The 27,980-nt window shown below is 48.6% G+C and overlaps 2 protein-coding genes across 4 annotated transcripts; one reads left to right on the top strand and one right to left on the bottom strand.

Annotated features, from left to right (window-relative positions):
* Positions 1-43: 43 nt before the first annotated feature.
* Positions 44-24,069, bottom strand: ECSCR (endothelial cell surface expressed chemotaxis and apoptosis regulator). Its single transcript, XM_074916262.1, has 12 exons — positions 23,981-24,069; positions 22,167-22,333; positions 12,047-12,082; positions 11,417-11,467; positions 9,442-9,552; positions 8,875-8,922; positions 6,945-6,992; positions 6,273-6,371; positions 4,912-5,010; positions 4,303-4,339; positions 2,841-2,940; positions 44-2,288 (listed from the first exon to the last, which is right to left on the bottom strand). The coding sequence occupies exons 2-12, from the start codon at positions 22,222-22,224 to the stop codon at positions 2,280-2,282; spliced, it is 696 nt and encodes a 231-aa protein (XP_074772363.1). The 5' UTR covers positions 22,225-22,333; positions 23,981-24,069; the 3' UTR covers positions 44-2,279.
* Positions 23,661-27,217, top strand: SMIM33 (small integral membrane protein 33). 3 transcript variants are annotated; one of them, XM_074916264.1, is made up of 2 exons: positions 23,661-23,768; positions 25,148-27,217. In XM_074916264.1, the coding sequence occupies exons 1-2, from the start codon at positions 23,710-23,712 to the stop codon at positions 25,584-25,586; spliced, it is 498 nt and encodes a 165-aa protein (XP_074772365.1). In that variant the 5' UTR covers positions 23,661-23,709; the 3' UTR covers positions 25,587-27,217. The 3 variants fall into 3 exon arrangements, with proteins under 3 accessions (XP_074772365.1, XP_074772366.1, XP_074772367.1); XM_074916265.1 differs by lacking the exon at positions 23,661-23,768 and adding an exon at positions 24,437-24,653; XM_074916266.1 differs by lacking the exon at positions 23,661-23,768 and adding an exon at positions 24,516-24,535.
* The last annotated feature ends 763 nt before the right edge of the window (positions 27,218-27,980 follow it).

The raw sequence follows: 27,980 nt of genomic DNA, 5'->3' as shown, positions 1-27,980 counted from the left end.
CTTTGTAGGAGCACAGCAGCTTGCAGAAGACCTCTCCTTTCATGTGAGCAGCAGCAACTGGAAGTTAGGGGTCACATCACTTCCATTGTTTATTTTTTATTTAATTTTTATATTCCATTAACTTTTTATTTAGTCTTTCTTTTGAACAATGTCGAAGTTGGAGCTTTGCTTTTGGATATGGATCACTTTTAGAATGGAGCAGGTTTAGGTTATTTGCCAAGAGACTCAAGAGTCTATGGGAAGAAGGAGGTCAAAGGAAGGAGAACAAAAGCAGTAGGAAGATTCCATGGGACAGTCTTCAGAGGTCTGGGGAAATTTGTTCCTTGTCTGCAGGAGGGGAGATGAGTTAAAGCTTGACACTCACTGAAATGCCTGATACCACTGGTGCTTACCAGCTGCCTTTGTGGTGTCTTCCTGGGACTAAAAACCTACTTGTGAGGCTCCGTGCACCAAGTCACAGGCCTCTGGGATCTGGAGCTATCTGGATCCACCTAGCTGGGAATCACCTGGGATCTTGGGCTTGAGCAAATTCACCAGTCGGGTGGAGGCTGGTGAGTGGAGTGATGTAATTTTATTTTTCAGGAATTTTACCAGAAAAGCCTCATTATGAAAAAATAGCTTGTCCTGGTGCATATGTTAAAGATAGAAAGTATGTTGCATCTTAGCAGGAGTTGTGAAAACTTAGCATTTATTTTGCTGAACACTTAATTGCCATCTGCAAAGCACAGCTACCTCTAGCACTGTACATTCTGGTAAACACCTCCTATCCATCCTATAAAATTACATCAGGCTAAATTATTATGTTTCATTGAACTGTGCAGGGGAATGTCTGCAGTAATACTTATTTTGAATGCTTAGTTAGGTCTTTTTTTATCCCTGGCTTCACAGTTTACCTTCAGGGTTGATGGATGTTGATGGTCATGTTAGGAGAAGGCAGTATCTCAACATGCTGCTGCCGGGTAGGTGAGGTGCTCTGGCGGTCTGTGTTGACTGTGGAACTGGTGAAGCTTGCGAGCAGGAGTCATGGTGAAGATGGGCAAAGGCAGTTGCAGAGTTAGTGCTTTAGTATGATATGCTGCTGAATAACTGAGACCTCCAGAAATACCCAACAGCGCATCGTTTCTGTTATGGTCACGTGGAGGGTGGGTATTGATGCCTCCATCATCCTCAGTCACTCGGCTTATAAGTATTTTGCTGTAGGTGGTAAAAGTGACTGGCAGCTTGGTCTGAGCCAGCTTGGGCTGTGAACCAGATGGCTCCCAATGCAAGCACTGTGGAGGCTAATGGAGGACTGTTGTCATTATCGTGGGACTCGGGGGGCACTGGTGATTCTCAGTATTGCCATAAAGTGGGTACTCTGGCTGAACTGGAAGGGGCATCTGCTTTTCTGGTCTATCAGGAAGCTCTGGGAAAGTGATGGTATAGAAGATAGAAGCTCTTCCAGCAAACTCAGGCTGCCAGACTTCAGGAGCTGAAGTAGCTCAGCATTTTGTGGCCACTCCTTTCCACACTCAGATAAAACCCTGTCTGTGCAGAGACCTTGTTTTTTACACTTAAGATGAGTCTTCTTTGAGCACATTGGACCTATGGGAAGATAGCAGTCTGCCTGCCTGAAGCTCACTTACTAATAATAAAGTATTTACGATGGCAGTTTGCATTTCAGCAGCACCTTTAATTCATGGCTCTCCAAATGCATTACAGACATTGATTACCATAGCCTCACAACAACCCTGTAAGGTAGGTGGCTATGATCATCCTCATCACTGTGAGGACAATGAGGGCACCAAGGATAAGGGCCTTGGAGCAGTTGGGCTGGGATTTGGCCAAGCACTTGGCCATTTACATCCCGTTAGGCCTTCAGCTTCAGATCATGCTTTTCTAATGCACAGGTCTGACTCAATGTGGGGCTATACTGATTAATGAGCCTGTGACTGGCTGGCACAGAGTATAAAGGCCAGTAATCTAAGGCAGCAGTTTATTAGCGAAGTAGATGGTTCCTTGGTGCTTCTTGCTGCTGGAATAATCTGAGGATTTGAAGGCATATAAAAAATAGAGTTAGATATCAACCATTGAGTATGGCAGGCTGTAACTGGAGAAAGCCCTTAGACCCCAGGCAAAGAAGCTATGTGGGATGCTACTGTAAATGTACTGATCAGAAAGGGCATAATAATTTATATATAAAGTCTACCCTTGCTCTTTCTCCAAGGAAAAGAAAAAAAAAAGAACCTAGAGTCACTGCTGGTTGTCACGAGTCAGCTTCAAGCTCTGTGCCCTTGGCTTCATAGCACCTGCAAAAGGAACAAAACATGGTGCATCAAGTAGCATGTTTGGGCTGGCAAAAGAAGTTAAGCAGTGTGTTTCCTCAAACCCAGTCCCAGTGCTAGTTTAGCACTTCAGATTATTTGAAGTACTTGTGTGGAATGGATCTGAGAGTACTGATGGGCATGTGCTCCAACATCACCTGTGGAGCAGGAGTGTGGTAAGCTTGGACTAGAGGGTTAGACCTTGACTTCACTAAGGCTATCTTATTTACCTCTTTTAGTGACAAGCCACTCTAGCTCTGATGACTGCCCCTAGGTGATGGCACCTGTATACGCGAGGTATATTTTGATGCCTTGAGATCAGGCAGCTTGGATAAACCTGAGATGGGCATCCAAACTTTCACCAGGCTCACTGGAACCAGATTTGGACCTTTAGGAGTTTGATGGCAGCTTTTTTTTTTTTTTATTACCTTTCTGAAGGAATAAGAGAGCAAAGAAATACCTCAAAGGCATTCTCTTATCCACCAAGAGGAATAATCCCCAGCTAGCTCTCTAAAAAGCAAGGCTTAAAAGGGAAACCTTTTCTGACGGTGGGTAACTCATGCTGTTGTTCATGTTGATGTTCTTCATGGAGATCAGAGTGATACTGTTATCCCTCTGGCTTGTGCCTGCCGAGCAGCTGTCAAGAAGAGAAGGCAGTATTAGCTACTCTGGAAAATGAGAGAGTTCCTTTCCACAAAAGTGGAGGCAAACAGGAAGGGCTGAGGCTGGCTGGTGCAGGGGACCAGGGTTGACTTGTGCTGCCCTTTGCACTGCTGTCCTGATTGAGGCCCATCCTTAGAGCCAAATTCCTCAACCCCTGTCTGAACACAGGTTCAGAGATCTCTGGGGGAACAAGCAGTGTGTTCAGACAAATTTGGATGGGTGCTGGTTTGCCTGTCAGAAAGCACCATTGTCACCCGTGTCACTGCTTGCAGGCAGAATCAAGGAGCAGTTTGGATCTGGTTCTCAGTGCCTGAATGACCACCTAGCCCTGCAGACATTACCAGAACTGGAACAAAAGGAAACATTACTGTATCCCTCTGCCCTATGCCCTTATTTGTCATACAAAGGGAGCCCTGGATGTTTTTACATCCATGCTGCTGCTCATGTATTGCCATGTCCCTCTTAAGAGTGAGAGTTACAAGGGTTAGAACGGTGGAATTCCCCTTTCTCCCTACCCTGAGGGCTGGGATTTGCACTTAGTGTCAGTGAAGACTGGATGATTTGGGGGATTAGCGTGCCTTGGGGGCACCGTCCTCTGCTCTGATAAATTCTGCCTCCGTGGCTGGGGATCACAATCATTAAGGGTATTTGGGAACCACTGATGTTGATGCAAATTTGGGACCCAAATATTTAGGGACGTTGCTCCCTGTGTCCCTTGCCCCTTTCCAAAGAAGGGTTTATTACCTGATAGTAGGAAACTATTGGATGGAAAAGTAGAAGCAACATGTTTTGGTCCCTTCCAGCTCTCGTTTCCTGCTGCTTTCCCACATGTGCAGCCTCTCTTCTTGGGTAGCGGTGATGGACCATGGGGTTCACATGGACCATCCTTCACTTGGTGCTTCTCTCCCAAAGGTCTCTGGATTGGGCCCCCCTTATCCTGCTCTTGCTAGATAACAGTAATAGGTGACTTGGAAGGTATTTTTGTGACCTGATCTCATCTCAGTGAGGCTGCTTTGAGATCCAGAAACCCAAGTTTATGCCTCAAGCCTGTATGTAGGCAAAAAAAGACAAGCAAACTGCTTTTGGAAGGTGATGAGTCTTCACATATATCAGTGCAGCTTTGAAACAAGGCCACTAAATATTGAACTTCTACCTTTGATTCGATCAGGCAGAAGATGAGGTGCTGTCATTGCTCATTTTGCTTTTTTACTGTCTCAAAAAAGTCTTGAAATGCTTCTGCCTGACAGAACCAAAGCAGCCTCTTTTCCTTGTTAAAATTAGTTCTGGAATAAAATTGTCATTTTCAATAGGATGTGAATAGTGTGAACAGCCTTACCTCTCTGATACCATGGAGGTTCCTGGTTTCTGTTTGTCTGGAGAGAGGAGGACAGTTGGTGATGGATAGGTGAGAAAACATCACAGCTAAGCAATAAAATAAGTCATCTATATTCAGAATTGCGTTGTACAGGGTTATGAATGAAATCTGAATGAGATTAGAAACACCACGGGGAATATTTGAGAGTTGATTAGAGAAAATTCTTCAACTAACGTACATCCAGGCAGGACTGAACACTTTGCTGCCTGTTTAGTCACTAGCATCCCTTGGTCTTGCTGTAGAGCAGCCTTGCCCTCTAGTGGGCACTGCTTAGTGGGAAATGCGATTCCGAGGGAAAGCTCCGTGTCTTTTGCTGTAAGAGCTGCCCACCTCTGGAATTCTGCACATTTAACTGCAGCAAACTTGAGACTGTTCCCTTCAGCCAGATGAGTCTGGGCTGGGGCTCCGAAGAGGTGGTCACATTACATCCCTAACTGCTGAATCTGTGTTCCAGTTTGGCTTCAACCCTCCCCACTGTATAAGCTTTTTGAAATGATCTTTTAGGATTTGCCAGATCCATGTAGAAACTGATGACTGATTACAAAAAGACAGATGACCCCGGGCAAATACCTTCTGAGTCCTTTGAGTGGTTACACTTGAACCTCAGGCTGACCACGCTGACCAGAATGATCACGACCACTATCAGGATAACTATGAAGCTGATGACACCTGGGGATGGAGGAGAGAACTGTCTGTGGTGGATATAACAACATGCCTGTCCTCAGCTTCAGGGGTAGTGGAAAGACTTTGACTGTCATCAAAACTTGGGTAGGAAATCAGTATTTTAATTAAAATGAGCATGGTACATAATAGGCAGAGAAGTAAGTAGTCACTAGAGCAAATGGCTTTAGCCTCTTGTCTTTTAGCCTCAAAGGGCTTCTGATGATTATTTAATTGGTAAGGCAGTACCAGTGGGGCAGAAGTCAGCTGGTTACACTGGGGATTGATTGAAGTCAGTATGTCTCTACTACAGTTATCCTAAAGGTGTATAAAGTCAGGTAAATATATAGTATAATGGGGAGAGACAAGCTAAAGACTGTGAATGATGTTATCTGTCTCATTAACCAGTGGCCAAGTGCAGATTTGATTCCGACATCTGGCCTCCGTAAATCAAATTATTCTTTGCATGGGAATCCTGTCCTGTTAAGACTGCTTCAGGACTTCGTGTGGCTTTCCTTGGAGGATATAAGCAAATGATACTTAAAAAGTTAACACTTGACTTTTAAAAATGCTTCTGAAATAACACTTTTTCCTATAGTGTCATAGAAATGAGAAAATTGTTTTTTTCACTTGTCTTCATGGAGGAGGGGGACAGTATCACCCAAGGCAGAGTGGGTCTCTCAAATCTACCCTGTGCCTGTCTTCAAATCTGTTGCCAGGTTAAGGAATGGCATCTCTTGCTCCATCCTTCCACAGTCTGAAGGATGCGGAGGACTTGGCTTCTTCCTGCCAAGCAGGGTGCAGCTGTACAGAGGAAGGCAGGCTGGGAATGAAGTACCAGCAGGTTTGCAGGGGAAAAAAAGTGTCTAAGCTTCCAGGTGCGTAGTGTATTTATTCTAGACGCTATCAGGGAAGCAAAGGCGTAGCACGGGGTCATTTGTGCCCTGGTCTTATCCAAACATGCAGCTGGGGCAAACACCGGTGCTGGGAGCAAGATCCCAAGCTCAGATGTAGCCATAATGGATGTTGAAATTGTCTGTCCCTTGTATACTGGGCATGTTAGGAGTATTTATTAGGTGCTTTATTGCCTTCTGGTGACAAGACTTTCTCAAGGGTTTTCCCTTGCACTCTGAAAACTCCCGGACCAGGCATGCTGAAGAAGAAAACTGTGGAGCCATCTCCAGGGAAACATCTTTGAAACTGGGTGTCCAAAACAGTGTGGTCTGTCACAACTGATCCCCCTCCTCTCCCCAGGATGCACAAGACCTTACCAAAAGCAGCCACTGTCAGTGGTGATTTCTCATCTGTTGGAGTGGGCTCAGGCAAGTAGGCAGAGGGCTTTGATGCTGAGGTGACTGGCTTTGAGGTGCCTACAAGAGGGTAAAAAGGTAGTTTTAAATAAAGTCTTTCTTCCAAGGTTGGCAAGAGGATTCCTAGCAATGCTAAAGGACCCAACTCTCACTTGGGCTTTGTTGAAGAGAATAATGTCGGATCATGGTCAGCCCCATCAACGTTAACAGCAAAGTGACCAAGACCTGTGTGGGAATTGGATTGCCTTGTTGTGGCCCCTTTTATCGTCTGAGAACACCCGCAGGGTTTTCTGCTGGGGCCCTAGTGATGAAGCTGAGCGTGGCAGGTGAAGGACTGATCTGGCAGTGTATCTGAGGAGGAGGCTTGTCCTGTCTTCCTCATTTTACAACCTTTTGCTATAGTGTCACCTTTTCTGCTGTGACTCACAATCACTGTTCCCAGGCTCAACAGGTTGCTTCAACGTGCTCCTTCTGTGGAGCTTTACAGGCTTTTCAAGGGCTAGATGGGATGGCCAGCGTCGGCTGTTCACCATGCTGCCTTGAAGACAGCAGTATGGTGGCCTTGCTGTTGGCTGTGAAAAGGGCTGTAAAGCATCTAGCGATAACCATGTCTCTGAGAAAAGGAGGAAGCACCTTGAGTTGCTGGTGTTGTGGTACTCTCATTTCTCTTGGGCTCCTGACCTGCATAGAGAAACGCAGAATGTGAGTCTTGTCCTTGAGTGTAATCTAGTAACCAAAAGAATTAATGGACACACTGGAGAGGAGAACAGATTCACAGTAATGCTCGTGATATCGGGAACACATGGAATTCATAATCAGGCTAAAACCTTCCTGCTGAACATACTTTGTACTATTTTCCATGTCCAAATAGCAACTCAGAGAACCCAAATTCAAATACCCTCATATAAACTGTTCAGGTTTTGCAGTTCCAGATGCAGTTTTTGGGCAGGCACAGCAGTTGAATACTAGAAGAGGGAACTGGGAAGATTACAGATTTGCTATTACTCATAACTGTTGAGACTAAAAAAAAGTCTGCTTGGGGAAGAAATTCTGCAGAATATGTGTGTGGATTGACTGTTCACCTTGTCCTTGGAGTTAGTGCATATGCTGTCCTGAGTTATCTAGAAATAATCAAGCTAGTTTGAGTTGGGCTAACTTGTACCCATATATAGTCTAACTGTGGCAGCACAGAGGTTTGTTCAAGCAAGGACTCCAGTTCTCAGTGAGATGAACTGCCTTATATGAAACTGTTTGGTTTGTGACAGCTGCTTCCAATGCCTGTGCAAGCAAATTTAAAGCTAACTGATGTGTTTCATTTGTACAGAGGAAAAAAACCCTTTGCTGCCTTCTGGGTGTGTGTTGAGGGGCCAGATTATCTGCATTGACCTTAATGAAGAGCTACATGCCTTGTCAGAAGACTAAAAATGATACTTTAGATCATCAGAAGTAGGTCACGCAGGATCTTCTTTCCTCCATTCCCATCCCCACATTCCCATGAGCAGCATTAGCCAAAAGTATGTGCCGCCTGGAGAAGTGTGAAACAGCTCCTGGCACTCTGCAGTGGACCGCGGGGCATGCAGCTGAAACTGGGGCTCCTGTCTTGCAGAAAACACCACCGTTTTGAATGTAATTTTGCCAAAAGCAAGAAGAAAAAGGGGAAATAGTATGAAATAACAGATCAAACCGGTTCAGAAATGGGTAACCACATGGAGAAGAACAGTCCTGAGAAGCAGGGTCTGTGCAATTTTTTTCACCAATCATCAAACCCTTTGTTTCATTCTGAAATTGTTCTTCTAGGTGGTGGGCAGAAGCTGTGGTTTGCTGAGCCTGGCATGGCAACCCCATCCCTGGGACGTGTTGGGTTTTAAACAATACGAGACTTCACTTTTGGAAGCATCAGCAACATTTCTATAGTCAAAGATGTATGGAGCTTTTCAGATACAAAGCAGGGTTATAATTAATAGCAATCTGCTCTTATGCAAAGGGCTCTTGGCTTAGCTGGGCATAGGCATGCTGGTTGGACATCTGTGCAGGCAGAGCTGACCACGGGTTTTTAACCTTGCTTGTGTTAGAGAAGACCTGACAGGTACTTGGAGAGGCAAAGCAGTTTCCATCTTGACCATTGCAGATTTTTGAGGCTGAATCTGTAATGGGGAATCAGCTCAGTTGTCAGATTTCAGTCTTCCCACTCTCTTGGATGCTGCCCTTATTCTGAGAAAACTCTTACTGAATTCTCTAATTTTTGCTTACAGGGTGGGTTAAACTGTCAAAAGCAATTTTTTTTTTTTTTTTTTTTTTTTAAAGGGTGTTAAAAGGGCTCCCTTTTCCTAAACATAGATTAGTCTTTCAACTGTTCAAGTTCATCCCATGCAGAGAATGTTAAGTGCATTTGGTCTTGTGTTTTATCACTGCTTGTAAGGATAACAGACATTATTTTGGCTGTTACTGATGGTTCAACCCTAAGATAAAGACTAGTGCTTAGATAACCTGCACAATGTGAATCAAGTAAACTAATTGCCATGAAATTATCTAAACATTGTTACTCTATAGAAGGACAAAGTACCTTGAGTTGATGAAGCTGCTGTGCTTCTGCTTCCACTAGTCTTATCATCTAGATAAAGAAAACATGGGAAAGGAGAATTAACTCTTAAAGCTGCTACTAATTGTGCTATGGAGAACTGTTGGGTTTCCATGGGGTAAAAAACTTTGTTTGCATGAGACTTCCCTTCCCAAGACATTGAGACTTGACAAACCAATGTCAAGATGTCCAGCTAGCAAGCTGTGCAGTCAGTTTAGAGAGTGAGCTTGGGAGAGGTCTTCTAGGGAGGCTGGGGTGACTGTAGCTCCTCCACAAAACATTACCTGGTAAAGCATGATCTGGCCTTTCTGACAGGGCCTTGCTGTGCAGCTGCCACATCTAGGTCATGGTTGTGTCCAGCCCTGTGCTCTTGGGGAGCTGGAATGAGCTGCTCTTTTAGCAAAGACTCAGAGAGATTCAAAAGCTGCTGCTACGAATAAGTAGCATGGCATGGACTAGCCCAGTCTTTCTGATGCCCTCTGTTGAGCTTGGATGAGGAGGGATGTGTACACAAGTCCTGCCTGAGCAAAAATCTGAATTTTCCATACTTACCTTGCGCAGTCAGCTCTGGCAGTTTTGTAGTGATGGAAGAGGATTTGGCTGTAGCTCGACCCACAGAGGTGAGACTCAAGTTGGTTGGTGGTGTTGAGTTTACTAAAGGCTCTGTAGAGGAAGCATAGCATTAGTTCAAAGAGCTCTGCTCACCACAAGCTTGTTCCGAAACAGCCTGGAGGAGGGCATTCTATTGCAGAGTCTTCCAACTCTTTGGGAATTATGGATAATCTGCTTGGGAAAGCACGGGCATGAGTAGACAAGAAAATAACCTTTGTCCTGCTCAGAGTCGGGGAGCTCTTGTTCTTTGGCATTAGCTTTTACTTTTTTTAGTGTACAGAGGTGCTGAGCTCAGGAGACACATGGAGAAAGTCTGCTTTTTTTCTGCCTTGAAAACGAAGGTATTTTTATCACTGGGCACTTTAACTGGCTCGAGCTGCCTAACACCCATGTGTTTGTTTGCTTGTTATCTCAAATGCTAACTCTTACATTTCATTTCACTGAGAGTCTCTAAACACAAATAATTTTGTTCTTGCAGTGGTCTGGAGGCTCTGTCATCTTCCTCAACCTCCTGCTCAAAGCTGCATAGCAAGAACATGATCCACAGCAAGACATGAGAAGAAAAATTTTTCAATGAGTCCTGTGCAAGGAAGAGTGGATCACCAGCTTGGAATTTATAGGCAAGTTCATTATCTAGACTTCTCTTGGCTTTCCAGCAGAAGTGAGAAAAGAGTGAAAATATTTTAAGGTTGTGGTTTGGTTTTTTCCCCTTTTAGGAATACATTTATTTATTCTGCAAGGCATGAAAACAGAATCTGAGATCTTTTTGAGATCTTTTTCTTTTATATTTTTGGGGTCCCTTTGGAGGGGTAGCTATTCTCAGAAAGATTTTTTTTTTTTTTTCTCAAACATAGCAGGAAGAGATCTGTCTCCAAAGATCCAAGTAGACTGACAGAGGTGGATCTGGAGTTGGAGAGATCCCTTCTTGTGTAACCCTTCTTTGGTTTTGTGTATTTTCAGAATGAAACATGTAACTTTCTGCTAACACCTCCCTAAACCCACTTCCAGGGCTTCTGTGTGGCCACGTGCATGTGGTAGTGTCCTAAAGCTGGTTTCAGCAGAGAAGAGCAGAAAAAAGAGAATAAAGTAAGGGAACTCCTCAGAGGTTCATATTACTTTTAAATATTTTTCTGTCCTTATGAGTGGTTGCTGTTTCCATGGAGGTAGATAACAAAGCAAAATCCCCAGCATGAATAACTAAATTAGAGCTGAGGCAGTGTTCGGTCCCTGTGCTGCCACAGACATTGTTCAGTTCATGCTTCCCCTTTTCCTCTTGGAGAAATGGGGAACGTGTTGACCTGTTGTGTGGAAGGTGCTGAGGGTGTACAAAGTACTGAAAGTTTGTAGTTATAAAAATAAATGTGGTCAGGTTTGTCAAGAAAGCAGTATTGGCGGGTAGGTGTAATGTGGGGAAGCTCTCACAATGACTTCATTGCTGTTATTTCTGTCACAGCAGCAGGAGCCAAGGGCAGCCCTGTGTGCGGGGCACTGTGCTGTGCACCCCCGGCGGTCCTCGGCGGCACGGCCGCGGAGCAGAGTGGCTGATGCCGGGTGGGAGGATGCAGCAACGTGGGCAGTGCCCGGCCCGGCTCCTCGCCCGGGCTTGGACAGTTGCATCCTTTGTGTGCCCAGGGACTTCCCTGGTCTGTGACCTGCTGACCCTGCTGCTCCCTATTCAGTTTGGTGGTTTTTCCCTGTTCTTGCTCACCTCTGTGCCTTGATCCCTCTGGGGTGAACTGACTGGATCAGAAGCCCTTATACCACAAAAGCTGCTTCTTCCCCACCACTGTTCTTATCTAACCTGCAGCTGCACAGCCCCATTTATTGCCAGGTGGCCCAGCTGGACTGAAAGTCAGACCAGTTATGAGCTAGGATGCCCCTGAGCTGCACTGTTAGGTCTCCAGATGAGCATTACCTGTGGTATGGTTCTTTACTTCAGGGCTTTGTGGTGTTGTTTGGGATTGACCTGTAACACAAGCAGAGAGACATGGAGGTGACATCTCCTACACTTGCTCCTTGTTGGCAGCATCCCCATGGGAAGGGTTGAAGGATTGTCCAGAAAGAGGTCACTGTAGCCAGTGAGAGCTGAAAGAGTGATGGTGGCAAGAGATGCTAAGGAGGGAGTTTGTCACTGGTGTGGCCACAGGGACCTGTGGGAAAGGGGCCTTGGCTCTGAGGATCCGTGGAGGAGAGCACACTAACTGCTAGGGAACAGCTGGGGGAAACGGGGAGCAAAGATGAGGCAGGATCCCTCTGCTTCACTAGGGCTCCTGGAACACTGCATTGCTCCTTCCAGACAAAAAGGGGAGCCAGGCAAGATCATCCTCTGGGGCGCAGTGGCCTTGATGGCCCCTGGAGATCGAGGGGTGAATGACGATAGATGGGGCAGGCAAAGGTGGGCAACGCAGTGTCCTGGGAGGATGTGCTTCAGCAGATGGGAGTTTTATCCGGTTCCCGTTTGTGGACTCTCCATTTGCATCCCCACATGGGCATGTGGATCCACGTTCAAATAGACATATAAAGCAGCTCACAGCTCAGAAGGTACCTGTTACAGTGTGGACAGAGTTGGATGTTGTAGTACCTGAAAAGAAAGAAAAAGAATATTAGTGGTGCTAATCTGTGACTGTCACTAATGCACTGGTGTTCTTGCTGTGTGGTTTGGATTTTCCTCATCTTCTGTAGGAACGACTTTGAGATACATGATTTCCCCAAAGACATTAGCAAAGAAGCAGTAGCAAACACTGAGTGCAAAACTATCAGGTTCTGAGTAAATTAGTGCTGGAGTTTACTCAGCCAGGGTAAACGCCCTCATTCCCAGATGGAGCTTGAACCCTTCAGGGAGCCGTCTTCCTCTCTGACGGGGAATGTGCAAGGCCATATAAATCAGTGGGATCGTTCACTCCCCGTGACCTGTTTGCCTCCAGCTCAGTCTTGGTGGAGAAAGGCTGCTTGACCTCTATTCTGGGGCTGTTTAAAGTGTTAAAGACACACACTTGATCAGGTTTGTAAAGGCTTCTAGGAGATGATGAGACTGTTTTTCTTTCCTGCCTCCTACCTCTGATCCTGCTGTCCTGTGTATTTGCACCCTGGCTGCAGCCCTGTGCTGGTGTAAGCCTGGACACAGCGAGGGGGCTGCAGCTTTGGTGCTGACTCAGAGCTGCCTTCATGGGTAGCCCTGTGGGTCTGTGCAAGGCTTTGCTCTCCCGGGATTCTGGGTGTTACACTGAGCCACCGGTTGCTCAACTGAAAGGTATTTTTGTTTGGCATCCCTGCACCAGTCCCCCATGTTGCCTGCTCTCAGGATCTCTGGTGTTTTTCTTTAAGCCCTAGCTCCTGGAGTCATATGATTAGATGAGATGCCAATTAAAAATGCTACCATTTAAAACAGGAGAAAGAAATGTCCAGTTCCCATGCCTGGGGACGAGAACTGGAAAATGCACTTTAAATGCTCAAATCAAACCCAGCTGGCTTAACTTTGAAAAGGTGACTCTGTTGTTTTGGAAATGCACATCCTAATTGGTATTTTTATATGGTTAATGCTGGTGATCCTGGTGCTGTCTGTAGTTAAGATTAATGAAAGAAATTACAGCTACAGAAATCAGCTGAATCTGATCCCACCGGCGATCCATCTCACCAGAGACCCATGAGCACTAAAGATTTCAGATGAAAAGAGATAGCAGTGAAGGTTGAATCCTTCCAGCATACTGTTCCCTTTCCGCTTTTAATGCCACGTAGCTCGATTGCAACAGTGGTCTGTGATGAGGTGTGGTGCCTTTGCAGGATGCTGTGCCTTGTGGGGTGGCAGGAGGGGAGATCCAGCAATGCAGTGCTAGCCAGAGCAGTGCTTGTGCGCCCATTTACAGCCAGAATCTGTCATCCCTGTGTGTGAGATCCATCTCACCCGCTGCTTTACATCTCTCATGAGCCAGCCTGCAGGAGAGCTCATCTACAGGCTCTCTTTCTCACCAGAGGACCAGGCACTTCCAAAACTTTATTGCTCTGAGCTACCTCAGATCTCCACGTTATTACCTTACCTTACCTATTTCAGATTTCTACCTTGCTCTAGCTGTGGCTAGAGGAGCCACGGCGTGCAACAGCCCATTTCTTACCAGGAGCTGTAGAGGTGATGTAGGTGATGAACTTTGCAGGAGGTACCTATGCTGTACATGTCTGAAAGAGGTCAGATGAATGCCCTGACAGTGCTGTGGTTCTGGAATGAGATCTTTAGCATCCAGTGTGTGTGGGTTATCAGGGCTTGGCTCAGAGCCCACCCCTTGGGACCATCTGGGTGTAGTGAGCTCCCGATTGATCTCATTTTTCTCACGTAACTGCATAAGAGCCATAATTGTTTTCTTGTCTGAGGCTTTATGACAATGATCCCAGCCAAACAGGAACCAAAACAGTGTGTAAACCACAGTGAATACATAATAAAACATGGTCTCTTTCCAGATAGGATTTGGCTGTGAAAATCAGACCTGACTCTTCAGATCTTTTCCATGCTTTTCTCTTCTAGCTTACTGGGCTGTAAACTGGCAAAATCTGTCTTGGTCAGTCCGTGAAAGAGGAGATATAATCAGATCTTTAATTACATAGAGAGTAAGGGACTGATTGGTTTTCTAAACCCACTGGGAACAGGCCCAGAAAACAAGGACTTTAACTGCAACAAGGAAAAGGGAATACTTTCCTGCAATAGGAAACTGCCTTGACATAAGGACACTGAGTTGCTAGGAGTGATTGTGCAAGAGAATCATGGAATAACCTTCTCTGCAGGTTTCGAAGAGCAGATTAAATGAGTATCAGTCTAGTAGCATAGACAAGATTATGGATAGATGTAACATCACTTACTAAATCGGCTAATATAATGGAAAAAAAGATCTTTTAGGCACACTTTTGCCCTTCTTAAAGAGGTAGAGATGCTGCTTTTGAGGAAGAGGAGTACACCTCTTTGCAGCCCTGTTGCCTGGGATGCTGTGGGGCACTGCCTGCTCCCCAGGGGCCCAGCGAGTCAGAGAACATGTGGTGACTTGGGCTGGTTCCATTGATCCCAAGAGTTTGCCAGGTTTTCTCTTTGTCACTGGGCTTCCTCTTCTTAAACTGCTTTACAACACAATTTCTGGACATTGGTTTGCAAATGCCTTAAGATACTCTGTACATTCAGCACAAAAAATAATGTGTATCTCAGCATGGGGGCCAGTATCCTCTAGCAGCTGCCAAGCTCAATCAGCTCCTCTTTCTCCAAAATTCCCTTGCAGAAGCCATTGTCTTATTTTCTCATGGGGAGGAGTAGCTGCTTGTAACACATTTTCTTTTTTAATTTATCACAGGTGCTTTTTATTGTACATGACACATGAAAGCATCAAGAATCACTGAAGAAAGAGCTATTGTCTACGCTTAGTCTGTGTTAAAGGAAGAAGGTAATAAAGGTGCTGAGCTGGCTGCTTATTCCACCATTTTTGGTGCAGCTGAGGAGAAATCCAGGAGCTTGAACAGAGCCTGCAGGAAAGGGAGGAAGCTGAGACCAAGGCAGATGGCATCACCCTGTACTGCCATCACTGATGGGACTGTCTCATGGGTCAGCTCCAGCATCCCTGGTGCTAGGGCAAGAGGAGGAGGATGATACCCAACACTTTCTTCAACCACAGCTCAGCCCTTCACTGAAGGTCACACCAGGGCTCATAAGGAGCTCTCCGTTTGCTAAACTAAACCTTGGAGTTATTGTAAATAAGATGAATAAGCAATTTTTTTCTACTGCTCAGTCCCTGGAGTTCACCTGGCCAAGCAGATACTTGCCCTGGTCTGCTGCGTTTGAGCTTTGCTGTGGAGAAGTGACTGGCCTTGCTGTGAAGAGGCCAAGGGGTGGAGATCCCCTTTTGCCACTTTACTCAGGAATAAATGTCCCTGGCTTCTCTAAACCACAACTGCACGTTATTTCAAAGCAGAGCAGGTCTGGCTCTGACTTCTGGCCACTGCTGCTTGTTGTGCCTTCCCTGCCAACTCAAATAATCAAATATTAGGTGTTTTCTTTTGGTGAAGGTGCCTAGCATCCTGGTTGAATTACATCAGAGTGGGACGGACGTGCGCAATGCAGGAAGAGACTCAAGTCACCTCCTGGGGCTGGGCAGCAGGATGGGTACAAACAAAAATGTGCCACGCGTCGTGACTCCCTGCAGACATCCCGGGGGACTCTCGTGCAAACGGTGCTAGAAAGCATTTCCTCCGGGTGCTGCTGCCAGCACGGCCCTGCTCCCTTCCACAGAGGGCCCTGGCTGTATAAACAGCTAACAATAATAATCAGGAGGCAGCCAGCGCAGCTGTAATTGCAATAAACATCAAAGCCATTCTAATGACTCGCCATTGAGTGTAAGCACTGCCAAGATATTTGTTGCATGTTTGGGTGCAAGTGATTTATAGCCAGACTGCAGTTCTAGGTGGAGAAAGGGAGCTTGCTGAGGGATTTTTGATGGGAAATACAGCTTTCTGCTCTTGCTATAATGGGAACCCCCTGATTGCCCACCAGAGCCACAGGGCCGCAGAGGAGCATGTCGGAGCTGCAGGTGCATTTCAGCTCTGACTCAGTACAAGCTGCTTTTTGGTTAATTTTTCCAGAGGATGAGCAGGGGAATTTTGGATTTCTGTTATTTGTATGAGTTTTTCCGTGCAGTTAGATGTGAGTGTTAGACTGAGAGCAGAGGGGTCTTTCCACGGAGCCTTCTTTCACAGTAGCTGAGATGTTCCCAGAGCCAGCAGCTCACTCTGCTCACTCCTCAGCACAAAAAGAGAAGAATTTGAAACAAAATAATGTGAATTTTTGGTATTTCTGCTTTGGTATTATTTTTGGCAATCAATTAGAGAGTGGTTTCTCCAGCTGCTGACGAGAGAGGCACTGCCATGTAAAAACCCCCAAACTTTACATCAGAGCTTCTGTATAGCAGCACTGCTGTAGCAGAGACCAGCGCCAGCAGTTGGAAACATTTCAGCAGGGTTTGGATGAGGTTCAAGAAGGGCTTGTGCTGTCCTGTCCGCATTGATAGAGGGATGGAGCCACAGGGGAGGATTGCTGGCACTAGTATGATGGCATGGGGACTGGTCCTCTGCTCTCGGAACTGGTGATGGAGAGGGACTGTCTATCCCAGATGATGTGTAACCCTGGACTCGCTGGACTCTTACCCTTCCCTGGCAGTTTTGGGGGGACATGTGGTGATGCCCCCGGTAGCACATTGCATGGCAGGGAGCTGCAGAGCCCCCGGGGGCATTGTGCAGCCTTGCTGTACCAACCTTGGTGTCACCCTCTGCTTGCAGGTTGCATAAACGCTTTCAGAAAAGAGACCTAGCCACCTAAAATTAGACTTTTCATATACTGCCACTTCTGTGAAATGACCTATGGCAAAAATATACTGACCGCTTAACACAAGTGCAGCTGTTTCCTGGGTGAAACACAGCAGTTACTGAAGTAGCAGAAATCAACAGCAACCAATTCTTAGGGCTTTCACAAGGAAAAAATCCTGTATTAGGAAATGTGGAAAGCAGAGATTTCTGCAAAAGTCTAGGTCCTATTTTATTCAGTACCTAAAAAAGGTGTCTCTGCATTGAAGGTCTCACAGCAGAAAGGTAAGGTAGAACTCCTGTGGAGGAGAGAAAGTGTCATTATGCAGGCTGGATAACTGACAGCCTAAATCAGGTCCCACATCCACAGAGGTATTTAAGCCTCTAACTCCCAGATGACATGGGGGGTTTGGCAGCTCACTGCCAAGTGGTTCTGAATTGTAATGACTTGGCCAAAGTGTTATGGAAAGTTTAGAGAGCCGGGAATTAAACCCGGATCTTGTCAGTGATTAAAATTAATCTTAGCCTTCCTCCGCCCCTCCTCAAAGGCTGCACTCAGGCCTGGGCATCCTCCCTGAGCATCACGCTCTGTGCTCCTCTCTGGTGAGCTGTTCTGGAAACTGATCTTAGCGGAAGTCAGTTAAAAACCACTTGAATGTAGAAAACAAGCTGGGAGACAAACAGTGTGGGGAAACCGCATGCACGGAGTGGGCTCTGACACATCACTGTGCGTGCTGAGGTCTGTTTTTTCCACAAAAAGTGGTTGCTTCTGTAAGAGGAAAGCAGTATGGCTTTTCTCCTGGCTGCACCACCACTGCTCCATGGTGTTTGGGGAGTAAACACCCATCAGGCTGTTGTGCTGTCACACTTCCAGCTGCTTACTGGTTCCAGTTTCCTCTGCAACCTGCTTGTCTTAGAGCTCTGTGTTTGCTCCTTGTCTCTGCAGTGCTGGTGACGTGGGTCCTGCCCTCCTTCTGGCTGTGCTGCTCCTAGGGTTTGACGCTGGGTCTGGGGTTTTGGAGAAGGAAATTACTCCATGCCCAGTTCAAATGAAAGATGGGGGACCGCCTATCCAGGCTTAATAGGAGGTGGAGCCCAATGTGTGCTTTTTGCCTGCCTACAGTTTTTTAAAAATAATATTATTCATCATCAGATCACAAAGCACTTTGAGGGGTAGTGTTAGCTATGCTTTGTTTCCTGTAGATGGGGAAACTGAGGTGCAGAGGGAGTGTCAGGAGTTGCAGGCTAGTTCAGCAGTGCCTCTTTCACACCTTGGTGAGGCAACCAACCAAGGTCCTACCGTTCTACAGGCCACCTTGCAGGCGGTCCTCATCAGTTTGTATGATTTTATACCCAGTGCTGTGTGATCCAGCTGCTATATTTGCCTGTACGCTGCACCTCGGGGCAGGCGCCCTGTGACAGCGTTGCCGTCCCCTGCGGCACCACAGCCAACGTGGTGGCTCAGCGGTAGGTGCCTTCCAGATACATCTTGCTTCCCCCAAGTTCATGGAGGCTCTTTACTACCATTTCCAAGCTTATTCACAAATTTATTATTCTTTCCAGTAATTCCAAGAATTCCCGTATTTTATCTGTGTGTTGCTGGTACCAGCCAGTCTGCACAGTGTTTGTGAACCACCCTGCAGGAATGTGATCTGCTTGGGATTGGTTCAGCTCCCGCCTAGTGACCCAGGAGACAAGGTGTGTAAGGGGCTGGTGCCAAAGGAATTTCTCATAATTCCTATTCTTTCCACTTTCTTTTCTGGCTTGAACCCCAGGGGAGCAGCTGAAGGATGTCCCTGCCTGGTTGCAGTCATTTCAGAGCACCAGTGCCGGGGAGGCACCATGCCGCTGCTGCCTGAAGTGCTGAGTCTTGCAGAAGCAGCAGCCAAAGAGCAGGTAAAGCATCTTGGCCTGACAAGCTTCATTCTGAGTCCAGATTTCAGGTGCGTGACCCTGGTGATATCACTTAGGTTTTATTCCCAGTTTTCAAAGCACTTTATGGAAGAGATACTTTTACTATCCCTATTTCATATCTGGGGAAAACAAGGCACAGGAGTGTTACGTGGCTGTGGTAAGTGGCAGACACAAAGCCCCGTGGCCCTGTGTCCTCACCCGATGCATTGTCAGCTGTGATGTGCTTCTCCCTCATTTCTAATCCACTAATCCCAGTGTGACTCCAGGATTTCTATCTACTCCAGTCACTTCTAGCTAACGCATGAGAGGAGTTCATTGAATTGTATGCCTGGAGCTGCTTACCAAGGGCTGTGCTGCCCTCGGGAGCCTGCAGGGGCTGTGGTTGTGCCTGATGGTGGTGGGAAAGGTGGGGGAGACCCACCTTGGGTTCCCTCCTTTGCCAAGAACTGGTGATGCCTGTCCCCAGGGGCTGTCCCCAGTGCCAGAAAGGTTTGCCCAGCTCACTCCAGAGGGTGAGTGGACATGCTCCACACCTCCACAGCCCCCTCTTCCACACTGCTGCAACAAAGAGCTCCACCTGAGCTCCCTCTGCCCCCCAGAGTGGCAAGCCATTAGCTTTGCTCCTGTACTGCAGCATCCCTGTCCTGTCACTGTGTCCTGAATCAGCAACCTTGGCCTCAGGGAACTGGGTCCCAAGCCAGTGGTTTCTCACCATCAAGAGGTACGAAGATTCTTCCTAACCTGTGAAATCCAACTGCTAGTAAGACAGCGCCATTTAACTGCATCCCTGGTGTTTTACCAGGTTTGTAGGAAATTTCACCAGCTACCGGCATTAGGGGCAAAGCTACCGGCATTAGGGGCAAAACACCCCTGCAGCCAGAGATACTAGAGAGGACTTTGCTTCTTTCTGCTGTGCTGTGATGATTCAGCTGAAAGGTAAAACCAGCCCCCCCCAGTCCATTAGTGTACAAAAAACCCCCGAATGGGCAGTTCCTCCTCGTTGTGGCTGGGTCATGCTGAGAGGGAAGGGCTCCTCTGGGCAGTGAGGTAACAAGACCTGCTAGCCAAGGCTTGGCAGTGATGGTTTTTGTAAGGCACAGATCTCCCTTTTCCAGCCTCAGGCTTAAGTCCAGCCTTGGCTTTCCCAGCAGGAGCGTTCCCAGTGTTAGGTTACCAGCGCTGTCCCCTCCAAGGACACCTGTTGTTGACTCACCTATTGTAAAAGGGACATAATTCCTGGAAACCATCTCCAGCCACTTCGGTCAGAACTGCAGAGTGATCTGCAGGGTTTCGTGTTACTAGAAGGGAGCAGTTTGTTTTGTGAACAAACATTTCTCCTAACCACCCCCTGCTTTCTCTTCCTTGTTCATCGTCAGGGTTGTGCTGGCCTCTCCTTTAGTGCTTTAGGAAGCACTGGATGCCCTGGTTTAAGGATGCAAGTACTGTATCTGGAAGGTGTCCTGGTAGCTGAATGTCTGTCCTCTAGCTGCACCCCATGTTTTTGGTTGTATCAAAAATATATATCAACATATAAAAATGTTTTTGATATGCCATGCTTCTCATGGCATTATCCATCCACTGGCAGTGGCACAGATAAGGAGACCAGTGGATGGAGCAACAGTGGGAAAATCCTGCTGGGTTCTCATCAGCTTCAGGGAGAAATTTTTCAGTGGAAATCTTTTGTCTGGAAAATGGCTGCCCATTGTAATGGAAACGGTTCATAGGAAGAGGTTTGTTTGGACAAATTTTCTGTTAAGTGTTTCTGGGGGAGGAAATATTCCAAACCTTCCCACTTCAGCAATTTCAAAATAACAGTATTTGAACCTCCCTTTAGAAATAAATGTGTGAGCTTAGAGGTTTAAATTAAGAAACAACGAATTCATTAATAAATTAATAAACTTGCACACAATAAAGAGAATAAAAGACAAAGGCCTGTGTGGAAACAGTCAGGTATTAGTTCCCAGCCAACGCAAATTCTGCCTCTCCTGCAGGGTTACCTCTATCCCCTCAGGTGTAGGGAGGCTTCTGAGCTTTTCTGTCTTGTTCAAGAGCCCCGTAATTCCCTTCTCCAGCTGCCTGTGTGTCAGGAAACCAGCGGCATCACTGACCCCATCCCTGCCCCTTTGGCTAAGCCTGCGCAGAAACTTTCTCCCCCCAAGTACTATCCCACCTCAGTGACTTTGCTATGAAATTAAAAAAGCCATTTCAAGACTGTCGGATCAACGCGGAAGAGTGAAGCAGCATAGATGACAAGGGGGAAGGGGGTTTTGATGGAAGCTGGAGGGGCACGAGTGCAGCAGCGGATGCGCCCTGAGCATCAGCAGCACGGTTATCACTGCCCAGGGTGCGCATCTCGTGGGAGCGGGCCCTGCCCCACTGTTTGGAGCAGCCTGCAGAGGACAAAGCGGTGTGCTCGGGACCCGTGAAAACCATGCCAAGTAGTTTTAAGAGGAACAAAAGCATTCTGGGCAGGCGTTAGGGAGCATCACAGTATGACCAAGGGGTCTCAAAACCTTTGGTCTGATACCAGGCGCAGTTCACCCCTCTGCTGAAGCCAGCAGTATCGCCCCTAATGAAGAGAGGAGTTTTCCAATCTGTGTGTTCTCAGAATTTCACAGCTATTAACTGAATCGGTTTCTATATTCTCTGCCTTTTAAAAATCTCATTATTGCCAGCACAGTGGCTGTAACACATAGGCAACTTCTGTGGCTTAATGCTAAAAACTTTGGACTGGAGACATTTTTTTTAAGGTGTTGTCTATTAGAAGCAGCAATGATGTTGTTTCTATATTCCTTTGAATGCTTTTCAGGTCCTAGCTACTACAGCTGTCAGCAACACAAGAAGTGCTTGATGATGTAGGAAAAAACAACCTGTCACCCTTTAGAGCAGGAAACCGGTTCCTTCGTCCCACACCGTGACTCATGTGGGATGAAGTTAAAGCAGAATTATCACAAAGGAGCAGAGTTATTACAATAAGTATGAGGCATGTTCTGCATGAGTCTTGCACATGGTCTTTATATGGATGTCAATGAGAGGAAAAATTAAAATCAGCCAAAGAAAAAACACCTTTAAGGAAAATAATGTCCTGTACATTTAAATGTTCTATCTTTATGCTTATTTGACAAAAGTCACTGCAAAATCCCTCAGCATCGCAACTCTCAGCAGAAACACTCCTTTTGTTAACCAGGAAACAAATCCTTTTATTCCAGTGCTATCAAATAAACCCTGTAAACCTGGTATGACCACATTTTTCCCAGCAACCTGACTCCTGCCACCCCTGAATTTTTAGACTGAGCTTTCTGATGGCAGCTCCTACAGGTTCGAATGTCTGGCTGGTTCCCTTTGGTGCCCCCGATGAAGCTGGGCTCCCCAAATCCCCCCACCCAGCACCGCTTCACCTTCCCCAGGGTGTGAGCAGAGCATCTCACCTTGGCACAGCGCGCAGCCCAACAGCCAGAGGAGCGGATGGACGGACAGAGCCAGCATCTTCTCGGTGGCTTGTGGCTCTGCAGCCCCACTGAGGCTCTGTCCATCCCGGGAGGGACAGGAGGGTGAGGAGCGATTTGCCTGCCTGGGCTGACTCTCACAGAGCTTCCTGTTAAAGAATAGAAGGAAACGGGCTGAATCCACAGGGGAACTTTGTTTTTTAGCCCATTATGGCTGGAGAGGATGTGAGACATCGCTTACCGACGGCAAAGGAAACCTCGCCATCAATTTGTTGGGGTATTCGGCTCTCGCAGCGGGGGAGAGCAGCATCACAGTGGGCCTGCCCTGCTTTGGGCCTCAGTAGCTGCTTGATGGTGCTTTGTTGTTTTGGGAGGTGCTTTGTCTGTGGTGAGGATGCTCATCCCAGACCCAATCTGCTCTGCATCAGCCGTGAGGGCTGCAGGCTGCACTGGTCCTTCCTGGGCCAGGAGCTACCGGAGGAGCCGGTCCTCCCCTCCCAACTGAGAGAGGATTTCTTAACATCTCCAGAAGTGATTTGGAAATATTTACTCCTTGTAGGGCTGGGTTAACTCAGCAGCCGGTGCTGCCCCATGCCCTGTGCCTCCCTGTGCAGTTCCAGCAAGTCTGGGCACCCGGCGGTGCTGGCTTTGGGATGCTGGTTTTCAGGTAACAGCAGCATCCTTCCTCACAGGACAAACAGCACACAGCAGCCTTTGACTTACCCTGACCCCAGTTCCTTGACAAGGGGAGGGACTGGAAAATTGGGCTGGTTCTGCCCCCCACCCAGCCCAAGGGGTTTGTGGCATTTTGTTTCTTGGCCCTGACCTTGTGATGGACTTGTCTATGCATGTCCTGTCTGTCTGTCTGTCTGTCCTCTGCTGTCATAGTTTGAACTTCAGAGGTAACAAATTGCCCCGTGTTGGATGTGAATGGGTGTTTAGTGGGAGGAGAAGGGTCTTAGTGTCCCCACATGGGAACGGCTGCTGTGTCCCTCTGTCTCGGAGGGTCTGTGTGGGTATTCAGGATGGACATCTACAGGATTGTGTCTCCTGGCTCGGTGGCCTGGTCCAGCCCCCTCCCACAGCCCCCTGGAAAGGTGCAGAGCCACGACCAAGGGCAATGGGGCTGCTCCATCTCTGCATGGAGCACATCAAGGGGGTGTCTTATGCTGCTGGCAAGGTGCTTGCTTTCAGGAGACGGCGGCAGGAACGGAGGGAGCGATGTCCTGTGTGCTGCGCAGCTCCTTGCATTTCAGTGAGTCTCTCCAGTCACCTCCAAAAAGCCCAGCAAACCACCAGGCCCAAAGCAGCCAGCATCCCACAGCCGCCTTTGCTTTCACAAAGCCTCTGTTAGCAGCCTCCCCCAACATTTTTTCTCTCTATCGCACAGATGTCGTGCTCAGAGATTACGCTTGTAGATTAAGGTTTTACTGAATCCTGAAATGAGTGCAAATTCCCAGAAGCAACCAGATCTCTTTGGGTTCAGCTGGATGGGGGAAGAGACATTTCCCACCCCGTCCTCCCCATGTGCAGGAAAGACAGAGCCCAAATACTCACCCCAGCTTGTCTGCTGAGAGCCTCCAGGTAAGAGCAGTGGTTTTTGGGGACAGAAAGATGGGGAGACATGTTTTGTAATGGCTAAAACTCCAGAGGATCCACCTTTTCTCTCTGAGGTGTGCTCAGGGTCACTGTGGCAAAGGGTCTGACCACACGGCATCCCCAGACCAGGGGCAGGGGTGAATGCTGCCGGACTCGAGAGCATCCCTGTGCGAGAGGGGACCTGTGCGAGCACTGACCTGGCCCAGGGTCCAGAGCTTTGCCGTGGGCTCACACCGCTGCTGGCCACAGCAGTGCTGACAGATGGTCCTTCTGCAGCAGTGGGACCCCCCCCGCAGAGAAAATCAGCCCTGGGGCTGCATCACCTCTTGGGACAAGGGTCCTTCCAGCCCGCAGCATTGTGTGGGTGCACTTTGCTGGGCTGTGCGAAGAGCTCCCATGCAGAAGGGTGATTTTTAACACCCGTTTCTTAACCGCATTAAATTTTAACGCCGAGTCAGTGGAAGGAGGGAGGTTTCCTGCAGTTAGGCATCCGGAGGTGGCATGAGTGCCGTCGAAAGGGTGGTAGGTCCTTTTCCCCCAGACAAAAGGGCGCTTGTCTTGCAGCGGGCGAGAGGAGGGTTTTTTCCAGCGAGGGTGCGTGTTAGCGAGGGAGGGGGCGGTGGCGCTGATGTGGCACGGGGTAAGGAAAGGAGCACCTCTCCTGCCCGTGGGATGAGCGGGCACTTCCTCCTCTGCCCCGGGGAGTCCCGGCGGGGCGTGTGGGGCCGAGGCGTGACGTGGCAGCCGCTGAGGTAAGTCTGGCTGCTCCTACACTGGAGAACCATCCTGGAGGTTTTCCTGCTGGTCCTGCCTTCAGCTTCCCAGCCTCGCCGCTGGAGATGATGATTCCCACGCAGCCGGGACGCCGAGGTACCCCTGCGGGGCTGGGGAGGGCTGTCCCCCCGCTGCCCCCTGCTCCCACCCGGGGTGCCCTGTGGTGTGCTTTGGTGGGGTTGGGTCTCCCAGGGAGGTCCCGGTGGGGTTTGGGTTTGGATTAGCAGCGTGGGGCTGGGGTTGAAGAGGGGAGGGTGGGGGGTTCCTCCCCGGGGGCTCCCTGTTCCCATCCCTGGCTGCAGCCGGGGCGTGAGGTGCAGTGGGGAGGGAAGACCCTCACGCCGAATGTGTCCAGGACAAGGGGCTGCAGGGCACCACCTCCCTGGCTGAACGCATCCAGGGCATCAGCCCTACAACCCCAGCTATAACCACCAAAATTCATCCTGTGCTGGGAGCACTTAGGAGATGGTCCCACTCCCCGGCAGCTGCACGTGCAGGCAGGAGATGCTGACGCAAGGGCAGGAGATAAGGACATCGGACAGTCTCTGCTTGGTGGTCACCCCTTCCCGCCCCGTGTTTCTCTGTCCCAGGTCAGCCTGCTCAGCCATGAACGCCTCTGTGCCTGGCAGCCAGCTGAGACAGCCTGAGCCCCAGGATCCAGCTCCCTTCACTCCCATCTCTGTTGTCAGGAGCGTGACAAAGAAATCTGATGCCCTGCCCACGATCTCCATGATCGTCGTCATCTTTGTCCTCTTGGCCATATTTATCATTGTCGTGGTGCACTACGGCCCCCACCTCCGCACTGTCCAGATCACCCTTTACCACGAGCCCATGCCGCAGGACCTGGACGATGGGGTGCACCTCATGGACTGGAAGAAGCTGGGCTCCCAGAAGAAGCTGCCTGCCCAGCCCTGCCCGCGGGAGCTGGGTGGTGTGGACGCGGCTCGCATGAGCTGCCAGTGCTCCTGCAAGCATCAGCTTCCCTGTGGGAGTGCTGAGCCCAATGTCATCGAGATCACATACCTGTGACAAGGCTGTGGGCCACCTGGGCAGGACTCAAGGGACAATGTCCCGCTGGAAAAATAGTGACTGGGATGTTAGCTTAGCCTGAGACTCACCGGTTCCCACACGTGGAGGTTTTAGCCCCCTGGGATTGTGTCTCTTCGCAGGTGGGCTTGGGTAGAAGGTTGTGTCACTGCAGTGACCCATCATTAGCCCCCAGAGGTCGAGCCCAGGTGGACCACTGTCCCCAGGCAAGAGCTGGGTCCCCAGCCCAGGCACTGGGGCTGGGTCAGCCTACGTGGGACAGCACTGACATCTCTTTTATTTTGTCTCGCCCTGGTTTTACCTGTTCCACACTGTCTGGGAGTGCCCAGGAGAGCTGTCTTGGTCCTTGCCCCAGCTGCGGAGCTCTGGGCGTATGCTCAACCCCTTAGCAGGAGCTGGAAGTTACATCATCTGGAATTGCTTTCCAGATTAAAGGTGTCTCCACATTCATAGTGTCCTCATTATGCCATTTATATGGCACAGAAAAGCCTCCAGCCCCTTTTCCTCTATGTCACAGCCCCTTTCCCTCCGTTGGAGGGCCAAAACGCTGTCCTCCCTCCTGCCAGCCCTGGCCCTGTGCTCAGCCTGTCCTGGCAAGCAGCCAGAGGAGAGGAGGCAGCACCTGAACCCGTGCTGGTGCTTCAGTGGTGGAGCCAGCAGCACAGGACATGTCCAGTGCCCCAGTGCAGGTGGGTGAGAGAAGAGAGGTGACATGGCAGAGGCAGGAGAGGTCATAACGGCACATCAGCCACCCCTTGCAGTTGGCTGAACATCTCAAGGTGTTGGCACTGGAGTAATGCATGCATCTGGGCAGAGCCTGCAGCGTCTCCATGCACAATGGCAGGGATGGGGAGACTGAGGTCATCTTCATTGCGGTCATCTTCACTGTCCCCATCGCTGTCTGCGGTCCCTGTGCCAAGAGAAGCTCTGCTTGGGGACCTGGGTACTTGGGTGGTCCCAGTGTTGGAAGCAGCAGGGGATGTCCCAGCTGAGGAGGGAGCGATGGTGGGGTTGGCGTAGCCAGCCCCGTTGGGATGGACGCTGATGTGGATCGGTCACCCTGGGCAAGCTTGTTGAGGTGGCACAGAGGGAGCAGATGGAGGGGTAAACCATCATCCTCAGCCCCATAAGGCTCCTGGTGGGAGCAGGCTGTGGTGACCTGCTCAGCCCTGGGAGTCTTTCTGCTGCCAGAAGTGCTGGCCGTCTCTTTGGAGAAGAAATTGGTCTCAGTTTCTCCTCACTTGGTGGAAGCTGGACATCAAAGCCTGTCTTCAGTGCGTGGGCTCGGAGAACAGTCACTGGAGAAGAAGCGCAGCCTCTGGGATCACCCTCAAGGATTTATTCTGCTGGATAGTCCCAGGAGTCAAAACACAGTTCCTGCCTCTCCCCTCCACATCCCAGAACAGAAAAGCCAGATCCGTGTCCATCCTAAGATGCATCCCTGGCACAGATCCCTCTGTGCACTGTTGGACAAGAAAAGGATCTTTCACCTGTTCCTCCGGGCACTGGAGGTATTTCTGACATGGCAGAGGCTCCAGCATGCTTTGTCTCACTTATTTCCAGCTTATTTTCTCACTTACTTTAAAGCTAAGTAGTGGTTGGACTTGCTGGAAAATTTTGGTCTTTACAATAAACATAATTTATATTACTTTTTTTGGGGTGGTTTTCTGTTTTGAATTTTTCCCTTTCGTTTTCCAGAGGTGATAGTACATTATCAGCTTTCCTATGGCTGCGTTAGAGGAGATAAGGTCTGTCATTTCAATGGAGAATCCCCAAGAATCCCCCCCTCCCTTTGCATGTCAACACAGGGTTTATTTTTTAATTTATACATCGCTAATGAGCAAGCATCACCTGAAGAGCTAACCACCTTCCTGTGGTGGCTGTAGGTTGTGATAACCCAGGTGGTCACCCATGCCAAGGGTGAGGGCGCAGTCTGAGAGCTTAAGAAACCCCTGACAACCACTGCAAAACCTGCATCGTGGTACCCAGACTGGGTACACGGTGTCTGGACACCAGCTGTGCGCTGGGGTGGTGTCACCCATCCAGGGTGAACTGGTGGAGTTGTCACCTGGCTGTCGTGGTTGTGTCATTTCCGATCAGCAGCTTGGTTCAAGACAAAGTCTTTAATGGGAGAAGCAGGAGCTTTCACGGCAGCTCCCACTGAAGGACAGCCGCAGCAGGGAAACATTGTGTTTGCAAAGAAAAGATTAAAAATGTCTAAATATTAATAAAGAGAAAGATAAAATGGGTAATTATTACTAGAACTCATTGATTTGCAGCCGCTGGGGACTCGTAAAGGTCTGATTTATGTTACAGCGTGCTGTGGCCTAGATCTATCACTTATACAGCGGAGGAGCTGTGGAAACCCCACTGTTG

This window comes from Athene noctua, chromosome 12, assembly GCF_965140245.1.
Source record: "Athene noctua chromosome 12, bAthNoc1.hap1.1, whole genome shotgun sequence".
In the NCBI taxonomy this organism is placed as follows: domain Eukaryota; kingdom Metazoa; phylum Chordata; class Aves; order Strigiformes; family Strigidae; genus Athene; species Athene noctua.
Note: the sequence above shows the minus strand (reverse complement) of the source record. Positions and strands in the feature narration are given on the sequence as shown.